This window comes from Colletotrichum navitas (genome assembly GCF_030913465.1).
Source record: "Colletotrichum navitas strain CBS 125086 chromosome Unknown LY79scaffold_103, whole genome shotgun sequence".
Lineage (NCBI taxonomy): Eukaryota > Fungi > Ascomycota > Sordariomycetes > Glomerellales > Glomerellaceae > Colletotrichum > Colletotrichum navitas.
Genome location: NW_026850649.1, coordinates 59,649 through 81,669, shown reverse-complemented (window position 1 = coordinate 81,669; position 22,021 = coordinate 59,649). Strand labels below are relative to the sequence as shown.

Here is a 22,021-nt window from a genome sequence, read left to right as displayed (position 1 = left end):
AGACTAACTTCTTTGACTGGCAATTTATATAAATCCAAGAGTTGAATACAATCCATCTTCTGTTGTAGAAAAAAAAAAAACCTACTCAAAAGCTTGCCATACTCGCCCATACCTGGCCTCGGAAACACCGCAGAATACCACTAGCCCAAGATGGATGCTGCGTCGGATGCAAATGAGGCAACAGCTGCCATCTTGGCCCAGGGAGAGGGCGTCCCCGAGGCTCTTTCCTCCTTCGCCCCCACCTTCACCGCGCAGGCCGACGACGGTCTCGTCAACATCCTCGACCTCGCTGTCAGCCAGACGAAGACACATCACACCAGAAGCGATTTATTCTCCTTTACTATCCACGCGGTAAACGCCTGCCTTTATCCGCTAACTCATCTTATTTCATTCGTTACTCTTGCATTCAATTTTCCTTGGACTCTCACCCTGAAGCGTGAATCCCCCATCGACCGCATCTTAAGAGAAGCCGACATGGCTCACCAGGGCCTCTACGGCTCACCGAAACGATCCTTCTTCCCGTCGACCGGCAGAGAGCACCTCCTCCGCCTAATCGACGTCTCTGGATCCACGGTACCGTCATCCTGATTCCTACTCTTTGATTTCACCCCACCCCTCGATTCCATCCAGTCCCGCTTCTCTCTACTGACTCCCCTCTCAGCAAAACCGAGACCCCAAAAAGCTCACCGAAAATACTAAGAGGAGCCTACGCGAGCTCGACTACATACTCTGGCAAGATGAACTTCCCCCGCACTTCGACCGCGCCCGGCGTTACGATTGCATGCCCGGCGACCCCGTCGACCGGCTCTTCGCGGCCCTCCCCAGCGTTGCCGATGACGACGGCGGTTTTAAGAACCCCGGTGCTGCAGCCCAACACGACCGCCGCCTCGTCCTCGCCCTCTGGCCCTACGCCAATTCCTCTCTCGAGGGCATACTCGACAACACGAATGACCCCAACGCCCACAATTACTGGTGGGCCGCCCGCTTCGCCTTCTCCGTGTGGGAGCGCTCCGACCTGTCCATCCGCTGCGCCTTCACTCAGCTCCTTGGCCAGCTCGCCGCCGCCCACATCGTGCCAATCGATAAGGATTGCATCGACGTCGTCCCTGGCCACAAGTGCAGTGTCAGCAACGAGGGCGAGCCCTGCCCAGGTGAGGCGTACGTCAACCGAAATGACTGGCTCAAGTATGCCCGCTGGATCCACCGCGGCAGACGGGATGCGGACGCTGACCTCGAGACTCGGAGGATCCTGGCGCGCGCCAGTGAGATGAAAGAGGCCCTACGTAGCAATAAGTGTGCTAGGTGCGACGTGGAACGCGGCGGCCCCGGCGCCCCGCCGAAGAACTGCATGTTCTACTGCTCGGGCTGCTACGTGAGCTGGTACCCGGGCCTCCGCCGCATGTACTGCTCCAAGGAGTGCCAGAAAGAGGATTGGGCCAAGCACTTCCCCGACTGCCAGCGACGCAAGCACTTCCTCCGCGCCGCCTTCCTCTTCAAGGGTGTCGCGGCCAAGTTCATGGCCGCAACGTACTCGGGCTTCGCCGTCGACTGTGTCGGCGTCGAGCTCCGCGGCGCGGAGAAAAAGGACAAATTCGACCGCAGCGGCGTTCCACGCACCGCCGTGTCTCTAGGAGCGTACGGTGCCGGTCACTGGACCGGGCAACAGGTCTTTCCCCTTGACCAGTCGTTCCTGTCGCACAGACCGACCGCCGATGTTCGCAAGGTGTTGGCCTGGGACGCTGGCAACAACATCTACTACCATCTGCAGCCCATGATTGAGAAGATTCTCGGCCGTGAGTATCGACTGCTCCCCTGCCCTGAATATGCAACTTTTAACAGCCAACTTTGTAGCGCATTGCGATATGATCGTCGAGATAGAGGTCTTCGTCCGCAACGCAACGAGTATCTCGGCCCTCGCGAGCGACACCTGTCGCGAGGGGCTCCAGATCCAGATCGCAAAGGGAAAGGACCCCATGTTCTGGCCTCACCCGGTGCTCACCTGTCGTCTCAAAGGCTCCACACCCGGCGACGTCTTCGTCATTGACTTGCTTAGCGACAAGTTCGGTTTCGCTGACGTTGTCCTGCCCTTCACCGCCTTCATAGAATCGAGACACGTGACCTGCGTCTCGTCGACAGTCATAAAGAACATGGAGCCTCATTGGTACCCGCCCGAACAGAAGGGCCTCGTCACTTGCCGTGACACGGTGTCGCGCACCTGGGCGGATTGTATCAAGACGTACTTTGCCAAATTCTGCCCGAATCTCAAGGGCCCATGGCAGGTGGCGTGCCTCAAGGAGGACAAGTGGAACGAGAAGGCCCGCGGAATCATGGCCGTCTCAGACATCATCTTTAAGGACATCACCGACCGCATCCGCCAGGAGGATATCTACCGCCAGTACCTCGTCCAAGACCCGAACCCGTACTCCCACGAGTTCAGTATTGGTGTGACCAGCAGCCAGGAGGAGTGTGATCTCTACAAGAACATCTGGATGAGCCGCTCCACCTACGACATCATCATCAGAGACGACCTCGTCGAGCAGCACAAGAAACTCCCCCCCGGCTCCGAAGCGCTCCGCCTGACGGCTCTCTGGATTGACCGACTTGTCAAATACGGCAAGCGGGAGCCCTTCGACTCGGTCGCGCTTCTCGGCCGGCGGGTGGCGAAGCACTATTGCATCTGCACAACGCACTCGGCGGACGAGTACCGTGAGCTGGAGACGGCGTGGCTATTGTACAGCGGCATACCCGAGGCAGACATCGAGATGTTCTACGACAAGTGCGAGGAAATCTTTGGCGACATTATGAAGATAGACCCAATGGCGCCGGGCCCCATGACACCCGAGATCTTCCAAACCATGATGAACCCAGGGGCCGCGTTCGACGGCATGAACCACATGACGGCAGAGGAGAAGAAGAGCTTCATAGCGATTGGAGCATACGTCAATATGCCCTACGACAGCGACGGTATGATGAGAATCCAGGCTCAAGCTGCTAAAGTCCTACGACAGAGGAAGAGGTAATGCTAGGCTGGGCCGGGCTGGGCTCGTGGTCAACTACCTGCGTCGTTTCATAGAAATGCTCTTGGCACCGTGACAGGCGGTTGGCTTTCCTGCAAGGGTATTGGATGGCCCACCATATTCATTGAACAGTGTCCGTAGCGTTGCTTCGAGAGGATGCTTGGCGAGTCTGCGGATGGCTTGGGTTAGGAATTTGTAAGATATACTCTTTCGTTCAGTTTGACAGAAGAATAGCGTATGGGCTTTTGCGCCGAGAGAGAAGACGATCAAATGGGTGCGTGTGATTGGCCGATGAGTATTGTCAAGTGTGCACGGACCACATGAAATTTGTCCCGATTGAAGCTCGGGAAGCTCCATCAACTTTTTCCATCTCCAGGTGCGCATCCCTTCCCTCCCATTACGCAGCAGGACTCTGGCAGACGGACATCCCCTGCTCACCACACACGTACGATACCTCTCAAAACACCTTCTCTGGTGACACTCGAAAAACGACTGACAGGCCATCACAGCATGCCGCCTCGGTTACCACAACAGGCAGCGCGCGCCCTGCGCAGGCTGGCGTCGTCGTCGTCGACCTCTTCCCACCCCATGGCACGATACCTCACCACCTCGACTGCGCGCCTGGCTGCCCCGGCTGCCTCGAGCCACCCGTCCCTCCGTCTGCCCGCCGACTTCGTCCCGCCGACGAAGCCGCCCTCGGCGCGCCCTCCCGAAACGCGCAAGTCGCAGCTCATCCGAACCTACACCTCGCTCCTCCGCACAACGCCCCTGATCCTCTTCTTCCAGCACAGCAACATCACGGCCGATGAGTGGTCTGCCCTACGCCGAGAGCTTAACGCGGCCCTAGCCGCTGCCACCCCCGAGGGCGCGCCCGTCGACGGGCAAGACGTCCACCTCCAGGTCCTGCGCACCCGCATGTTCAGCGTCGCCCTGAAGCTGGTCGAGTTCTATGACCCCGAGGCCGCCAAGGCCAAGCCCGGCGTGCAGACGAGCACCAAGGGCCCCGTCGTGCACGACCTAAGTGCGGCCGCGTACGAGGCCATGAAGGACTTCGAGCCCCCCGCCGACTCGGCCTACGCGCAGATCTCGCCGCTACTGTGCGGTCCGACTGCCGCGCTCGTTTTCCCCGCCGTCTCGCCTGCCCACCTCGCGGCGGCTCTACGGATCCTCGCCCCCAGCCAGCCCCAGTTCCCCGCGCCGACGCGCAAGAAGAGCCCCGGCTACTATGAGCCGCCGTGCCAGAGCGCGCTGCAGAAGCTGCTGCTCATCGGCGGGCGGGTCGAGGGCAACGTGTTCGACGTCGACGGCGTCAAGTGGGTTGGCGGAATCGAGGGCGGCCTCGACGGTCTGCGGGCGCAGCTCGTGTACCTGCTCCAGAGCGCCGGCCTGGGTCTCACCACGGCTCTCGAGGGCGGAAGCAAGAGCCTGTGGCTGACGCTGGAGGGACGGAGGACGCAGTTGGAGGACGAGGGTAAGGAGGGCGAGATGAAGGCCGAGGGAGAGGCCAAGAGCGAGTAAATCGTCGGGAGGGGGGTTGTATGATAGTGCCTGTAAAAAGTCTGTATTATCACGGGATACGGATCTCTACTATAGAGCTAAACCATTTGTTTGTCCATGATAATGGAGTGGACCTCTCTCCGGTGTTGGAAGCGATGCCTTAGTAGTCACACGTTGGATGTGTTTTGTGTTCCCGGCCTCTACACAGCATGTCCATACCTGTTGCCTTGCTACCTTGAGAACATGGATGCAAGCCTTATTTGATAGCGATTGGGGACGATCAGGGGTTGTGTCCACAGCTATTGACCTCATCGACCTGAATCTATGGCGCGTAGGCAATCATTTGCAATCTTACAAGTGACTGGGTGCACGTAGGTGAAACTGATATTTATACGGCAACAAGACCGAAAGACATTAGCCTTTGGTGTTCCATACTAAGAAGCCCCTAGACCGCTAAGCTGTTAAAGACGGCCAGGAAGACAAACTCCACCGGCATTGGCCAACAGCGCCGATTATCGAGGTGTCCCGATCTGGACCGGCAAAATGCGGGGCGGAACACACTAACCGCAACCACTGCAGGCGACCTGCATGAACGAGCCGTCGGACCGCCCAGAGAAGAGACCACCCCCCAATTAAGCCCTGGGACCGCGCGTGCCACCCCTTTCACTCCAGTGTGGTGGTGTCCCAGCTCCTGGTACTTCCGCGTAGTGCTTGACGCCATTGCATTGCGCGTTTCCTAGCTCTCCAACTGCTCCTGCTGACGCACCTCCCACATCCTCGGTTCCTAAAGCCACTGCCACAGCAACATCATCTCCCTCAAAAGAAGCCGGCAATAACCAAACCATCCGCGACTCGTACACGGTTTCCGGCCCTTCACGGTTCCGACATTCGATTCCCCTTCCTCCGACCCCCGGGCTCCCTAGCAACAGCGAGTGTCGAGCTCAGAACAGAACCAAACACTTCAGCGACGACCATGGACTTCGCTCCCTACCAATCCTCCCCCCCAGAACGCGAACGAGCTCTCTCCCCTCCCCTCGCATCGCCGCGCGCCTCTGCCGACTTCCGAAGACCCTTCTCGCCGTACGGCCAGCCGTCACCGCCGCCGCTGCAGCATCCCCAACCTCAGCGCGGATGGCAGCCGAGCCTACCTGGGTCCTACCCCGCGGCGGACGCGCATCGGGAGGGCGTGAGCGAATTCGACACGAGCCTAGGCATCAGGCTAGACTACGAGGCTGCGCTGGCGTACCTGGCCCTTCCGCCGCTGGGAGCGATACTGTTGCTGATTGGGGAGCGGAACAGTGATTATGTGAGGTATGCTTGGAAATGGTGCCCGTGGGGCACTGCAGAGTCTCCGCCGCCCCCGGCATCGGGCCTTCGCTGTCAACGGCCATGTCTCCCACAATGTCCTCGTATTGTATCAAGAAACTGGCAGACCGCTGACATGTGGCAGGTTTCACGCATGGCAATCCGCACTGCTCTTTACGGCGGTCATGATATTTCACCTGTTGTTCCTTTCATGGTCCAAGTTCCTCAGCTGGCTCTTCTTCATCGGCGACTTGCTCGCTATGGTCTGGTTGGCGTTAAGGGGGTACCAGGACGCAGACACACTCGATAGGTATGTTGAGGCAAGGCATTCATACATTTGTTAGGAGCAAGAACTGATGTAACGACAGATTCGAGGTTCCCATCCTTGGCTCGGTAGCTAGCCGCATCCTTGACGACGAATGACACAAGGCAGGAAACTCAGAAGACATGATGTAAGATGACGAAGGGTGCGGCTTAATGACTGTTGTTGCGCATATCATATACCCTTTTAATCGGTCAGAGAGGCGGGGCAGAGGCACCTCTTGCTGTCCTGGTTCTTGGCTTTGTGTCCTAATAGATTTGTCACTTGCCCCTTGGAAATGAAGGATTAAGAATCATGAATCTCACGCGAACAAGTACTGTAAAGATTACTGTCTGGGAAGCGCAGGGAACATGCTCTCAATGTCGTGTACTTAATGTCATCCTTGGGTATTCTCGGTCTCATCGTACAGTGCTAGGTGCTGCGCGACATGATAATGACACTGTAGCCGGATCCGGTCGGACTTTCCTCCTAGCGCTTTCCGGTGAGAGGTGGCCACCGGGCGCACAGGGCAACACCCAGGCTGATTACGCGACTGTTGCTTGCCTTGAGGTCTAGCTCGAGCCTCACTGGCCCGTACCTCAACTACCTACGCAGCTCCGAAGCTGTCCCTTTCTGCTCCATCATCACCCACGACGAAGAAACGGCATCGCACCCCGATCCATCACCATCTCGCCTCACGCGTTGACGATAGAAACGGAGAATTGTACCCTTGACGACCACTCATCATTTAATACTCTCCACCTTCGCACCCCGCCATCATGTCGACCCTCGAAGAGCTCGACGACCTCGATCGTCATGACAAGAACGACAAGAGAGATGATGGTGACAAGGACAAGGACAACAAGAAGCCCGCCGCCGACGGTGATGCCGACATGAAGGATGCAGAGGAGGAAGAGGACATCCTCGATGAAGAGATCCTGAACCTCAGCACCCAGGACATCCAGACCCGCAAACGGCTGCTCGAGAACGACTCTAGGATCATGCGCAGCGAGCTGCAAAGGTTGACGCACGAGAAGGCCACCATGGGGGAGAAGATCAAGGAGAATCTCGACAAGATCGCCAACAACCGGTACGCACTCCTCCGTTCGGTTGGTGATGACGAAACGGATAACTGACTACATACCCATAGGCAATTACCTTACCTGGTCGGCAACGTAGTCGAACTCCTCGATCTCGACCCTACTGCCGAATCCTCGGAAGAAGGTGCCAACATCGACCTGGACGCCACCCGTGTGGGCAAGTCTGCAGTTATCAAGACGTCCACGCGGCAAACCATCTTCCTGCCGCTGATCGGCCTGGTTGACCCCACGACCCTGAAGCCCGGTGACCTGATTGGTGTCAACAAGGACTCGTACCTTATTCTCGACACGCTGCCAGCCGAGTATGATAGCAGAGTCAAGGCTATGGAGGTCGACGAGAAGCCGACGGAGAAGTACACAGATGTCGGTGGTCTGGACAAGCAGATCGAAGAGCTGGTCGAGGCCATTGTCTGGCCGATGAAGGAGGCGGAGCGGTTCAAAAAGATCGGCATCAAGGCGCCAAAGGGTACGCTTGGTTTCTGCTTCACGGGATGGCTCTAGGGACAAGGCTGACGATATACAGGTGCTCTGATGTACGGACCCCCCGGAACCGGAAAGACGCTTCTGGCCCGAGCCTGCGCGGCGCAAACCGATGCCACGTTCCTCAAGCTTGCGGGCCCCCAGCTGGTACAGATGTTCATCGGTGACGGTGCCAAGCTCGTGCGCGATTGCTTCGCTCTCGCCAAGGAGAAGGCGCCCGCCATCATTTTCATCGACGAGTTGGACGCCGTCGGTACGAAGCGTTTCGACAGCGAGAAGAGCGGTGACAGAGAAGTGCAGAGAACCATGCTTGAGCTCCTCAACCAGCTCGACGGTTTTGCGTCAGACGACCGCATCAAGGTGTTGGCCGCCACGAACCGTGTCGACGTTTTGGACCCCGCTCTGCTCCGTTCAGGTCGTCTGGACCGAAAGATCGAGTTCCCCCTGCCGAACGAGGAGGCTCGCGCCCAGATTCTCAAGATTCACTCTCGCAAGATGAAGGTCGACACCGCCGTTAACTGGGGTGAGTTGGCCCGCAGTACGGACGAGTTCGGCGGTGCCATGCTCAAGGCCGTATGCGTGGAGGCTGGTATGATTGCGTTGCGTATGGGCAAGAACAAGATCAGCCACGAGCACTACGTGGATGCCATTGCCGAAGTACAGGCCAAGAAGAAGGACGTATGTCTAGTCGGTGCCCTCCCTCTGGTTCTACGCATGCTGACCCGCTCTAGACTGTCAACTTTTACGCTTGATCCATTCGAATGTCGGGTGATGCCGCTGGGTTTCTGGGGTTATTGCTTCTGGCGGGGATGGGAATGCATAGAGGAGTCGAATGCGATAGACAACAACTTTGTACGAGTACCACGGACACTCAAGCGGCCCTATAGGAATGGAAAGCAGTGTTGGCAAGACCAGCAAACGACTTTTGATGCATGATGTTCACGGTGAGTTGTCAGTCGGCGTGTTCAGGCGCCAGCGAGGCCTCCTGCCAAGTGGTAAGACGGTGAGGACAACAATGAGAGACGTCTGCGTCTAGGCTGATGTGCAGACGCGACCGGGAACTGGCTTTGCCACGTCTCTCGGCATCTCGGTACAGAGACTCTCGACCCTGTCGAGCTGAGAACGATTGCGCATGCTGGTGAGGCCAGCCATGTCAAGTGGCATGTAGTGGCTGCGCGAATGCACTCCCCAAGTGGCCGCGCTCGTTCTCACCCGTCCGTTGATTATCGCGGGAGCGCGAAGGTTCCCATATCGGATGAACAACCAATGGCATGATATGGGCCTCTTATACCCCCCCTTAAGCCTATCCTGCTGTCCCGGCCATCGCCGAGCGCTGATTGGCAGGGCGCAGATTGCAACGTCGGCGAGCGAGGAACTTTGGAACCGCGGACCTTGATTTTTTCCCGCCCCTTGCTCGATTTGGGGACCGATCTCTTACCCGTTTGGGGGTCGCTTCGAGGATCGAGGATCGAGGCCGACAAGGAAGGCTCAAGATGGAAGTCATGTCCTAGCGGCTTGTTTGTGGCTTTTTTTCCCCCTTACTTTTCAGGGGGCATGGGGCTGATGTATGTTGGAATGTTTTGCCTATTGGGAGCTGCGCGAAAAGAATGGTCAACTGATGACGATTGTTTGCTGCAAAGAGGCCCGAGGTGACATCGTGGGAGGGCGGAAGTCCTAATGCACAATACAAGCCCCAGCGGGCACTGTGAACACGAAAAGTACAATGCATAGTGCAGGCCACATAGGCTGGCTGGTTGGACTTGTTCGGAAAGTATTTCTGAGTTGTCGGGTGTCATGTTGATGAAAGCCGGGGGAAGGGGTGGGTGGTGGTGGAGTGGGAGACGATTGTTACCGAGCGTGCGGACCGTAGCCGGGGCAGATGGGAGCCAGCCGATGACGCCACCGCGGCTGACGGCAAAGTGACAAGCTTACTTCCCCAAGGTCCTGTCTTCCCAAGTTGCCTTCTCTAAGATGCGTGTGCGTAGCCCAAGGCGGTCAATCTCTCTCACACACCCCAAGTTCTGTTCGTGTCCCGCTCCGAGAACATTAAAGTTCTTGAGACATCGATAGCCTCGATCTCGAGTCCAGCCCGCAGGCCGGCCCCATCTGCCGTCCTGGGCCTCGTGCGTTCAGGCTTCTGTTGCCGGGTAATTGCCCGATGCGATCGTCATGCCATGTCTCATGCAGCACCCCCAAATCCCCTTCCCCAGCAAAGCTTGCTGCGGTGCCGTTCATCGCTTCCTTCATAGCCTTCGACGCTTGGAGTTCCGCGAGGCGAGATCATCATGCCGGCCCGTCTATTGTTAGACTGCCCGACACGTTTCCCGGCCGCGAAAACGGCAAAAGATGGACCAAGGACAGGCCACCCGAGAGAGGCAACGGAGCATGTACGGGGTAAAGAAGATAAACGGCGCGGCGGCTTGCAGCGTTGGCGACCGCCGATCTGTCGTCGGCCGCCTAAGCCACTCAGCCACAGATTGTCTCACCGTTGGACACGAGCTGCCGGCCGTTGGGCATTTGCGTCGTACAGATTGCAACGGTCAAAGTGACAACCAACCAGCCTACGCTCCAATGACGCTTTTTTCCCCCCCTTTTCCTCCCACCTTCCATACGACTATCTTGAAATCATGGATGGCAAACCTGGCCCAGGGGTGGCGCTTGCTTGTACCGTGTGTGTATGTGTGTGTGTGTGTATGTGTGTGTGTGTGTGTGTGTGTGTGTGTGTGTGTGTGTGTGTGCCCGGCAGTTAAGTTACAGGGGGGCGGCAGATATAGGCCACCCTCTCCTGCCTTCCGTAGGCGCGGGCCAACGACATCTCGCGGCCGTTCCCTCATTCTCCGTGGTTCTAAATGCTTGGCTGTTTGCTAGCCTGTTTCCGCGACGTCGACCATCCCCGGTTTCCCGTGTGACGGAGAGATGCATTGGTACAGCATCACATAACCCTCCCAGAACCGGTTCTGCCTATGTGTGTGTTTTTTTCCCCTACTGTCTGCCATGACGGACCCCCTGCATGACCCGTCCTTGCTTCAGTTTTTCGAATATCATCTTGGTTGCCGACCTCGAAAGGGGGGGTTATCGTACGATCCGTACGGCAAACCCCTTGGGAGGTTCCCATCCCACCACGGTACGCGCATCGATACGCGGCAAAAGTGTCCCCTCAACCTCCTTCGGTACTGTTTGCCACTGCCACAACAAAAAGCGAGCAGGAGCCATATTGACAATTGACAAAGAGTGCAGAATGCAAGGGCAAGGCAAGGCGAGGCGAGGCGAGGCGAGCCAGGATGCCGCTCTAGTGTACAAGTATTCTCCACGTACATTACACCGTTGATAAACTCGTCCGATCGCCACAAGACATGCTTGCTAAGCCCCGGTCGAAGTCGACCTCTTCTGCATGGTGCGGTCCAATAAGCATGTTCCGTCAGGCCCGAACAATGCGATTCTGAAGCTCCCTTGATTGCGATTCGAAAACTTCGACTTGGCCGGATACGGGCCTGAACAAGGTCAGAACCTGACGTATGCGCCCGCTCTCCTCCCCCCCTCTTCCCCCCTTCGTCAAGGACAGGGAGTCCGTTTCTGGGTTGATCAGGCCGTCCGGTCATTCTCTGCCACGATGAAGGACTGCAGCCATGCGCATCTTGTCTTTCCAGCCAACGTTCTGGAAAGACGGGCGCGTGGGCTCGCTAGTCGGCGCCCCTGGTCATGCTTGACGCCTCAATGCCTCACGCACACCCCGCCATCTCCGCCATGTCTAGCAACAAGAGGCTGCTGTCGACCCGGGGGCTTCTGCCGATGTCGTCAGTGCAATCTGCCCGCTCTTCATGCTGCCCACAGGATACAGATATTCGGTAGCGATATCCCAGGGCGGGGGGACAGTGGCCGTCCCACAATGTCTGACGTCCTCGGCCTGGAGCGGTCTGCCCGAGCAGCAGTTGGGAGGAGACGGGGTCCCGCGTCGTGTCGCACAGCGGTTCGGCTGATGTTGTTGACAGTCGGCTTATGCTTTCCTGTCATCGAGAGACAATTGGGGGTTAATGGAGGAGCAGGTGAGTTTCGTTTCTTCTTGTTTTTGAGACCCAGGTTGTCATGTGGAAGTCGGGTGTGCCGCACGCTTTCAGATACCATACTTTAAGCGCGCAGAGAAATGCCTGCACAAACGTTTCCTTGCATCGGATCATGATTTGTTCAGCTCGACGAACAAGCTGTGTGCGTATCCAACGGGGCAGCTCTGTCGAGAGTCTGGTTTGTGCCTGCATCCGGCAATGTCGGCCTTTCCAGGGCTATTATCCCAAGATCAAAGTGGACTACTGAAGTACTACGCAAGTATCGTGGTATCCAAGGCGGTCCCTCTCAAGGTCGCACAGGATGATGATCCCTCCTCGTCAAGGGAATCATGCCCGACGTCGTTTGTTCCCCCTCCATCCCTGTTCAACGACTAACCGCCCGGTGGCCTGCAAGAGACGTGTTCTTCATGGGAGCTGCGTGTGGCTTGCTCTTGTCAATTTACAAGACCACCAGCGAGGGCATCCCATATCGGTGGACGAGGGACTTTGGCCTATGATGTGAGGAGGACTACTATTTGCCTGCCAAGGCCCCGGCTAAGCGGCCCTGAAAGGCTGGGGAGTTTGTGTGTGTGGCAATCAGATCAAGCACAGAAACCCCATGTAAGATTCAGGTACCGATCCCGAGCAGTCTCTTTGAGCCCATGTCCTGGTATGGTTCGGTAAGGTTACTTGCGAAGGGCTTCCTAGTTCCGGCTTGGGCTGACCATACCTACCACTGCCCCTGAGCTTCACGAGTTGTCAGGCCCCAATTGACATGAGATCTACAAGGCCGTCGTCGTCACCCACAAGTATTAGGAGGGTAGACTATATCTGGTCACATCCAAAGCTACCCGGCGTTATCACGGTGCCACCCTGTCCAAGATGTTGCGATGGGGGTGGGCCAGTGTGAGGCGGCGCCAGCGCGTCTAGTTTGTTGCATTGAGGTTCTGAGAGATATCGTCATAGAGACGGAGCCTGTGACGAAGTTCAAGACGGCTTCCCGTCTCTCCTCTAGCAGTCTGCTCGGTTTGGGATTTTCTATATAAGAAGCCATCTCAGTCCTGTCTAATACCTTCATCCCCTCTCCTCCTCATCAACCCATTACAGTCCAGCCAGCCTCACCTCCAGCTCAGACTCTCCAACAGCCTCTCGTCCATCCAATCGTTACCGAAACAACCCCTCTTTCCCACTTAATAACACAACCGACCATAAAGATGCAGTTCACCATCACCGTCGCCGCCCTCTTCGCCAGCGTCGCCTTCGCGGCCCCGGTTGTCGAGGAGCGCCAGACCGTCTACATCCCCTGCTCCGGCCTCTACGGGACTGCGCAGTGCTGCGCGACTGACATCCTCGGCCTCGCGGACCTCGACTGCGCCAACCCGTCCGAGGTGCCCACCACGGGCGACAACTTCAGCGCCATCTGCTCCGAAATCGGACAGCGTGCCCGCTGCTGCCTCCTGCCCATCGTAAGTTGAAAGCGAGGAAACCAAGACTCTCCTGAACAGACTGCTAATACCTCTCGACAGCTGGACCAGGGCATCCTCTGCAGCACCCCCGCCGGTGTTCAGGACTAAGAGCCTCAACGCAAAAAGGTCATGGGTTCGGAGAGTATACTCGGCCACATGGGCTTCATGTCCAGGTGATCTAATGAGACGGTATGGCCTCGGAAGATGTAACTGTGCTCTTTCGACTTTTACGGGAAATACTTGGGTATATCGGAAAGGCTTGGAAACTGGTCGATGGATGGCAAAGGCTTGGAGTGTGCGAGGACTGGAAATGGATTTGTAATGGCTTGTATGTATGGGATCAATGTTTGGAGAATGAAAGCTTTGAAACCAGTCGACGTCTGTTACTTCACAAACCGCAAAGTGGCAGCGGGAAGCTGAACCCGTGTGAGTCAACCCGAGAAGCAAGTCTATGCTCAGCGACGATGGGTCCCCACGTGGAGCAGCAGTGCTGTCTTCTATGTTGTTCTCATCATCCTAAACCTCCGTTCACGGCCTAGCTCAGTTCACTCAGTACAGCAAAATCACCATGCGTACGAACCGATAAGTGGCATCTCTGGTCTGTTCTATATCTTGGTATCTCAGTGCAGTATACACAACACCCGGTAACGCGGAGCAGTCTCTGGTTCAGACTTCACGTCAGCTGTGGCCGGAAACTATTCGGACTCGGGGGGGAATCGACTTGTAAAATCGCACAGTCGACTTGCCTGGCATCACAAGGAGCTGGTGTGAGATGTCTCAGCAGCCACCTCTCCTCTACTAGAGACAGGCTGTCGCATGCCGTTAAAGATTCTGCAGAGCTCGATCATGGACAGATTCTTCCACGTAGGCAGGCCTGATTAATTACCTAAGCAGGCACCATTGCACTCTGGCATGACGAGAGCAGGGCGTCAGAAACCCACTATTACAGGCTGAAAGGTCGAAAATCTACGTTGCCGTTACCGGCGCAACGGCCCTTACACGGTCTCTGACACTCTCACGGAGAGGAAAAGCAACGGGCATTTCGGACCTCGTCCAAGTATTGGATACGAGCAGTGGTGGGCAACCGATGGTCGAACCCCCCTTTTACCACACCATTGGCTCCATTGCCGATGCTGGCAAACGGTGTTTTCAAAGAAGACAACGTGGACTTGCTGTTTAAAAGGCGATCAGGCAATGACGACTAATGGACCGGTCTAGGCCCCAGGCCAGCCCGGAGGAGGATGGAGGTGAAGCCCTCGGTGAAGAGTTCTGAAGGACGAATGCAGCATGCCTGTGAGCACTGGCCGCCGACTGGCAGGGACGAGCTTACCCCACACCACGGCCCCATCCGTCCCATCCAGGCCCGCCAAGGATCGCGATCCCCCCTCCGTCATGAGGTGCAACCAGTGGCGGTGCGGAGAGTGGCTGATCCCCGCCTTCTCTTTCGAATATGGAGTTTGGTCAGAATGACATCACCGGAGCAATTGGTCCTGGCGCGCCACCGCTCGTTGCTGGGTTTGGTTGGTGAGCTCAGTGAGGTGAGACAGGCAGAGAGGCAGGAAGGAAGAGAGCAGGAGCATGAGCTTGCAACTTCCCGCCAAGAGCTAGCTATCAGTCGGAATGACGCATGCACTGGGGCAGGAGCACATCTCTGGAAGTGTTGAGGCAGGCAGGAAAAACAAGAGACGGCAATAGCTCTTTCTCCATGGATTCTGGAGCGATTCCATCTCACTTTTGTCTATCAATAACAATATGGGTTTTCGAATAGTCAAATGATAGTGATATTATTCAATGGTTCCAAATAGCATAGAATGGCATGCCGTCTCCCCCAACTTTCCCACTCCAGAATCGGTTTCACCGCCTGGGCTCAAAACTGACCTGCAACCTTAATGTTCAGCGCTATGCACGTTGCCCGGCGCGCGAGTACGTACCGCCGCCCTCAACCGCGTTGCACAGGTGCGCACTAAGAGGAAAACCCCACTAGCCAGGGTGGGTAGCTACGTCATGCTTAGAGGAGATGAGCTTCACGGAGCTATCTGAATGGCTGCGCGGGGAGGCTCCTGTTGCAATTTTTGATGCCCTTCTCGCGTCGCTTTCTCAAGCAGAGCAGCCATTAATGTATGGCATGTGGCCTGTCCCTGTCACTGTCATTGCATAGGGTTGACGTGACACTTCGGAAAGCTTTTACCCCAGCAGCGGGTGTCCTGGCATGTCTTGGGCGGAGCAAGTCCTCTGTGTCTGTCTAGGTACCTGAGGCCTTGCGTTCTTCTTAATGTCTTTGCTAGCGCCACCGACCACAGTCCCCCTACCTGGGTACCTACCTGGGTAGGTAAGCTACCTAGGTGGAAGCAAGAAGGGGACAGAGACGTCGAAGCTTGATAGGCGGATGCAATTGCAAGTAGTAGGTATGATCCCGTCATACACAGAGGGAGGCGCCCTCCTTCCTTCTTCCCCTTCAGGTGGGTGACCGTCTACGGCCCCAGGCATGGACGACTTTAAGTTTCACAGACGTAGACGCAGTTGCCTAGATAGGTAGGTAGGTAGGCAGGGAGGAGCTCAGACAGCAACAACATGAGGCAGGAGCAGTTGAGCAGAGAGGCAAAGTACGTACAAATCAGCCATTGGACCCAAAGGCCACGGCAGCGACCAGATGCACCTAAAGGCAGCCACAATTTCCCACAAACGTGCTGCAGTGACGTGATGGATTCCTGACGTACGTGAACTGAATCATCCGTGGACCTCTCTTACTCTTCGCCTCTTGACGCTTGACCCTCCCTGTCGTCAACCTAGGTACACTACGCCTGCCTGCAGTCCATCCCCTGCAACCAACCAACCAACCAGCCTGCCGTCTTCTACGTGTTCCGCCTCCCACATCGACACAACAAAAACCACCTACACCCTTGGCGACCTCTTCCCAAACCTTCACTCTCCTGCTTCTTCCTCCATCACTACAATCTGGTGGTTTTCTTCCCAGTTCCTTCCAGCCTTTTTTTCTTTTTCGTGATACCCCCAGATATCTGGCTCTACACTACATTGGAAGACTGATCTGCAAAACCCACCATAATGCGTTTCCTCCCCACCGTCTTGACGGCTTTGGCCGCCCAGGGTGTTATCGCGAGTTCTTGGTTCTCCAAGGCTGGTAAGTTATATCTGAACCTGGATTTTGTTAGCGTATGTTCTGCAAGCTGACCAACGCGCCTCGCAGCCTACAACAAATGGCACGAGACGGAGCTTGAACGCTGGCTCTCCGACCATGATATCCCCTACCCTACCCCCGCCGACCGCAAGGACCTCGAGAAGCTCATTGAGAGCAACTGGAACAACTACGTTGTTACCCCCTACAACTCGTGGGATACCGACCGCCTCCAGAACTACCTAAAGGCGAAAGGTCTTCAGACCGAGGGCGCCGCCAAGGCCAACAAGGAGTCCCTCGTTGCCCAGGTCCAGAATGCTTGGTATGAGTCTGGTGACCAGGCTCAGAACGCCTACCTCAACGTCAAGGACTGGATTCTGGACAGCTGGACCGACAGTCAGCTCAAGGCTTTCGCTGACAAACACGGCATTCCTGGTATGTCTACACACGCGAGACGGCACCCCGTAGCACAAGACGTACGACTGACATCATCGTAGTTCCTCAGCCCCGCAACCGTGACAGCCTTCTCCAGAAGGCTCGCGCCAACTACGAGACCATTGCCCAGAAGGCAGGCGAGACTGCCGCATACCCTGGCAACTGGTTGTACGAGACTTGGTCCGGTATGTTTGCAACTAACCTCATCTTGTTTTTTATACATCTTAATTTAACAAATATGCAGAATCCGATCTCAAGGAGTGGCTCGACACTCACGGTTTCCCTGCTCCCCAGATCACTAGCGTAAGCCCACAACGTTCATCATTTGGTTAATGCATAAGCTAATAACCCGGTAGCGTGACAAGCTGATTGCCTCTGTTCGCCGCAACTCTCGACTTGCCTCTCTTAAGGCTCAAGAGCAGGCCGCCAGCGCTTCCGCCAGCGCCCAGCGGGCATATGCTACCCTGACTGATATGGTCATCGACGCTTGGAGCGACTCTCAGCTCAAGGAGTTTGCTGACAAGAACGGCATTCTTGGTAAGAAATTCTGACACACGATGATGACCACCACTAACACTAGACAGTTCCCCAGGGCACCAAGTCCAACGAGCTCAAGGCTCTAATTCGCAAGCACCGCGCCGACTTCCTTCAAAACAATGTCTCTGGCGCGGCTGCTAGCGCCTTCGGTGCTGCCACTTCCAACGTTGGCTCTGCTGCTTCCAAGGCCACTGACGCTGCCTCCAACGCTGTTTCCGACGCCTTCAACACTGCCGTCGATGCCTGGTCCGAAAGCCGTCTCAAGGCCTACATTGATGCTCGTGGTGTCCCTGTTCCCCAGGGTTCCAAGACCGATGAACTCCGTGCTCTCGTCCGCAAGCACCAGCACAAGGCGGCTTCCGGCTGGAGCGCTTGGACTTACGACGACATGTCTACCGATAACCTGAGGAAATACCTTGCTTCCAGCAGTGACGCTGCTGTCAAGAAGGTTGCCCAGAAGAAGGACGCCTCCCGCGATGAGCTCGTCAGCGCTGCTCAGTCTGCCTACAGCTCTGCCTCTTCCGCTGGCGGTGACTCGTACGCTTCTGTCACCAGCTACCTTTCTCAGGCTACCGATTCTGTCAAGTCCAGCTTGTTCGACACCTGGAGCGAGAGTGAGCTCAAGTCTTATCTAGAAAGCTATGGAGTCAAGGTTCCCCAGGGCTCAACCCTAGACGAGCTTCGTGCCTATGCTCGCAAGCAATACACGTACTTCAAGTACGGCACCTCAACGCCTTCTGAGACTCTCTTCGCTAAGATCGCTGAGAACGCCAAGGGTACCTGGAACTGGGTTGCTAACCAGGTTGGCCTCGGAGCCGAGGCTGCCGAGAAGAAGGCTGCTGACACCAAGAAGGCGGCCCAGAACGCCAAGAAGCAGGAGTTGTAAAAGCTCAGGTTTGCTTCCACCTTTTGATACCTACTCCTCCTGTAGCCGAGGGGTGATGGCGATTCCTATGAGTCGCGGAATTATGACGGATGAAAAAACTTGGGTTTTCGACTTGCTTTATTGAAACTACGATTGGAACTGGCATGGTCACGGAGGTGGTTTACCCTTGAGCTTCATGGGTAGTATTGGCATCCGTTTTTCGTGTGCCCCTCCTGCCAGCACGGGGTCAGGACTGTACAATGTTCGATTAGGAACGAGCGATGATATTAATCATTACGAATAATTGTCTTAACTGAGCCGTGATTGTGTGAATTTGTAATCGATGTTGCCAACGCTCAGAACCCTGCTAGCCCATGCCTAGCATTGGTTGCCATTGTGCGGGTCGATAGGAACAAACTAGTTGGAGAACAAATTTGCGCCAGTGTCATTGCCAGCTAGCCAACTTGAAAAATGGAGAAACACCACGAATGCCTAATTAGACAGACCTCTACGCCCATAATGTGCCAATGCCATCGTTTAGTAACACGATGTTATTGTGAGCATGTGCGGACGAATAGGAGGGGGAACCCGTTTCAATGTCGTCCATCAAGTGAACACCCCCTAGCTCTAGCTAATGCTCAAACCACAACTTTTTTTTTTTCCATCTGGAAAGATAAACCACCTGCCAGACCTTGGAAAATGCTACCCTCCTCCAACTCCAAAGCAAGGGCAAGCAAGCGCCTGGTCTTGCACCTACACCATGCGCACCTCATTTCCATCCCGTTGTAAAATGACTTCGACCCACGGACCCTGTATGGATGATCTTCCCGCGACGGCCTACGTTCCGCCGCGTGCCTGTTCCCTTTTTGACCCCCCTAGAGTTCCCCATCCCCGGCCCCTCTCTCTACCGCGAGAGCACACCCTGGACGGTCCCCTGCAGGACGGGCTTGGTGTCGAAGACGACCTCGTAGATGCCCGTGTCGGCGCCGGTACCCTTGTCAAGCCAGCGGGCGAGGAGGTCGTTGCTCTCCTTGGGCTTGACCGAGTCGTCGCGCGTGCCGACAGTTATGTGCGCGACGTTGTTGGTGCACTTCCACTGCCCCGAGGGGTCGACGAGGCGCACGACGATGGACATGATGCGATCGTCGAATACCACCTATAAGGCGACAAGTTAGGTTTGTTCGTCTACCTATACAGGATTTTTTCTTAAAAAAAAAAAGGGGGGGGGGGGGCGTTGCTTACTCTCTCCAGCTCGACGGAGCATTCGCCCAGTGGCAGGGCGCTGGCTGGCTCCTGGCTCCCACCAGCCTGCTTCTCGACGTCGGCGTGGAGGGACAGGTATTTTGACCACAGGTTCGGGTCGTCTTTGGAGCTGGCGCGGTGCATCAGGGTGACGTGGAACCTTGGCTGCACACGGCGGGTCTGGAGGAGCTGCTTGTAGAAGCGCGAGGTGGGCAGGCCGGCCTTGTTAAAGGCGCCGTCGAGCACGCCACGGACCTCGTTGGCGGGGACGTCGACCGACATGTACTCGAGAGGCTTCTTCTTCTTCTGCTTGCCGCCCTGCTGCTGGGGCCCCTGGGCCGGTTTGTCCTTGCGGGGGCCGCGGTCGGGGATGTTGTGCTTGAACTCGGGCTTATACTCCACAAAGGCCGACTGGATGGCCTCGTCGAGGCGCTCGGCGGGCGGCACTTCGGGGACGAGGCTCGGGTACATTTTGTGGAGGTCCGTGATGACCTTTTCGAGGTTCTCGCGGCTGTTGGCGGTGGGGTCGAGCTGGATGACGTTGTCGAAGCCGTTGTCGGGCGGCGAGAAGGCGGCGAGGGACTCGAAGCGGCTGATGAAGCCCTCCATGACGTCGAGGAACTTTTTGGCGTCCGTGGCGGCGTGGATCGTCTGGTGGTTGTCGCCGCGGGCAAGGACGCGCTCCTGGGTGATACGGCGGACCTCTTTGATGTTGCTTTCGTCAAGGGCGAAGTAGAGCGCGACGAGGCGGGCCGTCTGGTGTTGCGCCTTGACGTCGTTGAGGATCTGTTTACGCTCGTGCTTCTGGGCATTGTTGCGGTCGGCGATGACGACGGGGTGCTCCTTGAGCAGGTCGAGGACGGCCTTGGTGAAGCGCGGCGGCCGGCCCTTGCCCGAGATGTTGTCGTTCTGAATGTGGCCCCAGTTAAAGAGGTGCTGCAGGGCGACGGCGATGGTGGTCTTGCCACAGCCAATGGTGGCGATGGGCACGAGAATGACGTCCCGGGCGACGTCGTTGTCGACGTTGGCCGGCTCCTCGAGCTCGAGGTTGGCGGCGTCGGAGCCCTTGATGTTCTTGAAGGCGAGGAAGTCGTTGCGCAGCGCGATGATGCCGTGGTTTTGTTGGTAGAGCTTGGCGAGTTCTTTATCGGCCTGCAGACGCCGGCGGGCGTACAGGAGGTACTCCTCGGTGATCTTGACGTGCTTCTTGTAGCGCGGCGGCTTCCCCGTGATCATGGCCTTTGTGCACTCTCTCCACTGGCGGTACATGAGGTAGGGCTCCTCGAACTTGTACTTGAAGAACCAGTCTCGGTAAGGCTCCGACTCGGGGGCGTGGCTCTCCTTGCAGCGGATGACGAAGCCCTCGACGTCGCGGTCGCCGTAGGCGCCCGTCTCGGCCACCCCCTCGAGGAAGGACTTGACCTCGTTGACGTCGTCCATGATGATCAGACCCACCTGCTTGAAGCCCCAGGCGTCGCCAAAGCTCTGGACCAGGGCGCTGGGGTAGGTGACAAACTCGGGGAGGTTCAAGTTGATGCCATGGATGTACAGACCTGCCTTGTCTGGGCCGTACTCGAGGATGTGCTCCTCAAAGGAGTCGTCGCACAGCTCGGCCACCGCCGTCGCGTTGCGATCCCGCAGCTCCCTCGCCAGGTCCTCCTTCGTCTTGCCCAGGGCAGCCAGCTGCTTCTCGATCATGCGCTCTCCGGCTATGGCATGGCTGATCTCCGAGTCGCCCCTCTCTCCTGTGGAGTGCTTGCTGCAGACCAAGAGGGATCCGTCCTCGAGGCCGGAGATGAAGATGATGCAGCCGTTCTCCTTGAGAGTGAGCTCGTAAGGCCCCTTTGTGCGGGCGAGGATGTTCTCCCACTTGGTCTTGTGCACCTCGCCAACGTTGAAGAACTTGTCGTAGCCGCGCACCACGATTTCGGGCTCGTTGAGGCGGTTCTTTGTTGTGAAGAGGCCCCGGGCGTACGTGGGCAGGCCCTGCCTCTTGTAATCCCACTCCTGCATCTTCCACGAGTCGACAACGACGCCGTCCTGAGAAGTCTTTACGTCGAACGACGTTTTCTTGCAGGAGAAGCCCCCGCCCTTGGATTTGCTGAACTTCTTCGCGCCGTCCAGCGCGCGCACCATGCTGGCGACCTTCTCGACGTCCTGGGGGACGTAGGGGGCCTTGGGCATGGCCCCCTCTGCCGCTATTGTTGTTGCCATGGTTCTGGAGAGGATGTGAGATTTTGTGGCTGGAAGAGTGAGTGGAGATAGTCTAGTAGTGAAGAAGAGAGCCCGGCGGGCAATGGACATGGAGAAGGGCAGACAAGCGTGGCTGTTGTCTGTTTGCTGTCCGTCTTCTCTATCTGAAGAGAGAAAAGGGTGTGTGTGGCGGCGGTGGTCTCACTCGAATATCGATTGGCCTTTGGAGGTTGAGACGATGTTTTTGTTGTTGAAAGGATTGCAGCCTAACCCGAGATATATCGAACTACACCGGGACACAGGGGCACAGACGGGGGGGGAGTGAGTCACTTCACCAGCTCCTGTTGGATCCGTCTCGAGCGGCCTCAACCAAGAAATGGAGAAAAAAGAGTCGTCGGTGAGAATGAGCA

General features: G+C 56.8%; 10 protein-coding genes across 10 annotated transcripts; 8 read left to right on the top strand and 2 right to left on the bottom strand.

The window, feature by feature from the left end:
- Positions 1 to 81: 81 nt before the first annotated feature.
- On the top strand, positions 82 to 3,235 carry LY79DRAFT_617388 (MYND finger). The gene is made up of 3 exons (XM_060562010.1): positions 82 to 573; positions 662 to 1,793; positions 1,852 to 3,235. Exons 1-3 carry the CDS (start codon positions 151 to 153, stop codon positions 3,018 to 3,020), a joined length of 2,724 nt encoding a protein of 907 aa, XP_060408608.1. The 5' UTR covers positions 82 to 150; the 3' UTR covers positions 3,021 to 3,235.
- A 161-nt stretch (positions 3,236 to 3,396) lies between these two features.
- On the top strand, positions 3,397 to 4,960 carry LY79DRAFT_569630 (uncharacterized protein). The gene is made up of 2 exons (XM_060559067.1): positions 3,397 to 3,462; positions 3,527 to 4,960. The coding sequence occupies exon 2, from the start codon at positions 3,528 to 3,530 to the stop codon at positions 4,533 to 4,535; it is 1,008 nt and encodes a 335-aa protein (XP_060408607.1). The 5' UTR covers positions 3,397 to 3,462; position 3,527; the 3' UTR covers positions 4,536 to 4,960.
- Positions 4,961 to 5,152: 192 nt separating this feature from the next.
- Positions 5,153 to 6,509, top strand: LY79DRAFT_569628 (uncharacterized protein). Its single transcript, XM_060559066.1, has 3 exons — positions 5,153 to 5,825; positions 5,965 to 6,129; positions 6,188 to 6,509. The coding sequence occupies exons 1-3, from the start codon at positions 5,488 to 5,490 to the stop codon at positions 6,240 to 6,242; spliced, it is 558 nt and encodes a 185-aa protein (XP_060408606.1). The 5' UTR covers positions 5,153 to 5,487; the 3' UTR covers positions 6,243 to 6,509.
- A 289-nt stretch (positions 6,510 to 6,798) lies between these two features.
- Positions 6,799 to 8,628, top strand: LY79DRAFT_42126 (26S proteasome subunit P45 family protein). Its single transcript, XM_060553157.1, has 4 exons — positions 6,799 to 7,210; positions 7,271 to 7,686; positions 7,744 to 8,378; positions 8,432 to 8,628. Exons 1-4 carry the CDS (start codon positions 6,900 to 6,902, stop codon positions 8,450 to 8,452), a joined length of 1,383 nt encoding a protein of 460 aa, XP_060408605.1. The 5' UTR covers positions 6,799 to 6,899; the 3' UTR covers positions 8,453 to 8,628.
- A 1,009-nt stretch (positions 8,629 to 9,637) lies between these two features.
- Positions 9,638 to 10,600, top strand: LY79DRAFT_42116 (uncharacterized protein). Its single transcript, XM_060553156.1, has one exon. The coding sequence runs from the start codon at positions 10,047 to 10,049 to the stop codon at positions 10,566 to 10,568; it is 522 nt and encodes a 173-aa protein (XP_060408604.1). The 5' UTR covers positions 9,638 to 10,046; the 3' UTR covers positions 10,569 to 10,600.
- A 55-nt stretch (positions 10,601 to 10,655) lies between these two features.
- Positions 10,656 to 11,408, bottom strand: LY79DRAFT_42200 (uncharacterized protein). Its single transcript, XM_060553158.1, has one exon. The coding sequence runs from the start codon at positions 11,297 to 11,299 to the stop codon at positions 10,742 to 10,744; it is 558 nt and encodes a 185-aa protein (XP_060408603.1). The 5' UTR covers positions 11,300 to 11,408; the 3' UTR covers positions 10,656 to 10,741.
- Positions 11,094 to 12,677, top strand: LY79DRAFT_42227 (uncharacterized protein). Its single transcript, XM_060553159.1, has 2 exons — positions 11,094 to 11,743; positions 12,156 to 12,677. Exons 1-2 carry the CDS (start codon positions 11,311 to 11,313, stop codon positions 12,422 to 12,424), a joined length of 702 nt encoding a protein of 233 aa, XP_060408602.1. The 5' UTR covers positions 11,094 to 11,310; the 3' UTR covers positions 12,425 to 12,677.
- A 277-nt stretch (positions 12,678 to 12,954) lies between these two features.
- Positions 12,955 to 13,314, top strand: LY79DRAFT_526785 (fungal hydrophobin; the record flags this gene model as incomplete). The annotated part of the gene is made up of 2 exons (XM_060555869.1): positions 12,955 to 13,206; positions 13,267 to 13,314. The coding sequence occupies 2 exons, from the start codon at positions 12,955 to 12,957 to the stop codon at positions 13,312 to 13,314; spliced, it is 300 nt and encodes a 99-aa protein (XP_060408601.1).
- A 2,955-nt stretch (positions 13,315 to 16,269) lies between these two features.
- Positions 16,270 to 18,197, top strand: LY79DRAFT_673971 (uncharacterized protein; the record flags this gene model as incomplete). Its single annotated transcript, XM_060564239.1, has 6 exons — positions 16,270 to 16,345; positions 16,412 to 16,774; positions 16,837 to 16,959; positions 17,019 to 17,077; positions 17,131 to 17,311; positions 17,359 to 18,197. 6 exons carry the CDS (start codon positions 16,270 to 16,272, stop codon positions 18,195 to 18,197), a joined length of 1,641 nt encoding a protein of 546 aa, XP_060408600.1.
- Positions 18,198 to 19,080: 883 nt separating this feature from the next.
- LY79DRAFT_526743 (fungal tRNA ligase adenylyltransferase) lies at positions 19,081 to 21,632 on the bottom strand (the record flags this gene model as incomplete). The annotated part of the gene is made up of 2 exons (XM_060555866.1): positions 19,081 to 19,332; positions 19,419 to 21,632. The coding sequence occupies 2 exons, from the start codon at positions 21,630 to 21,632 to the stop codon at positions 19,081 to 19,083; spliced, it is 2,466 nt and encodes an 821-aa protein (XP_060408599.1).
- Between the last annotated feature and the right edge of the window lie 389 nt (positions 21,633 to 22,021).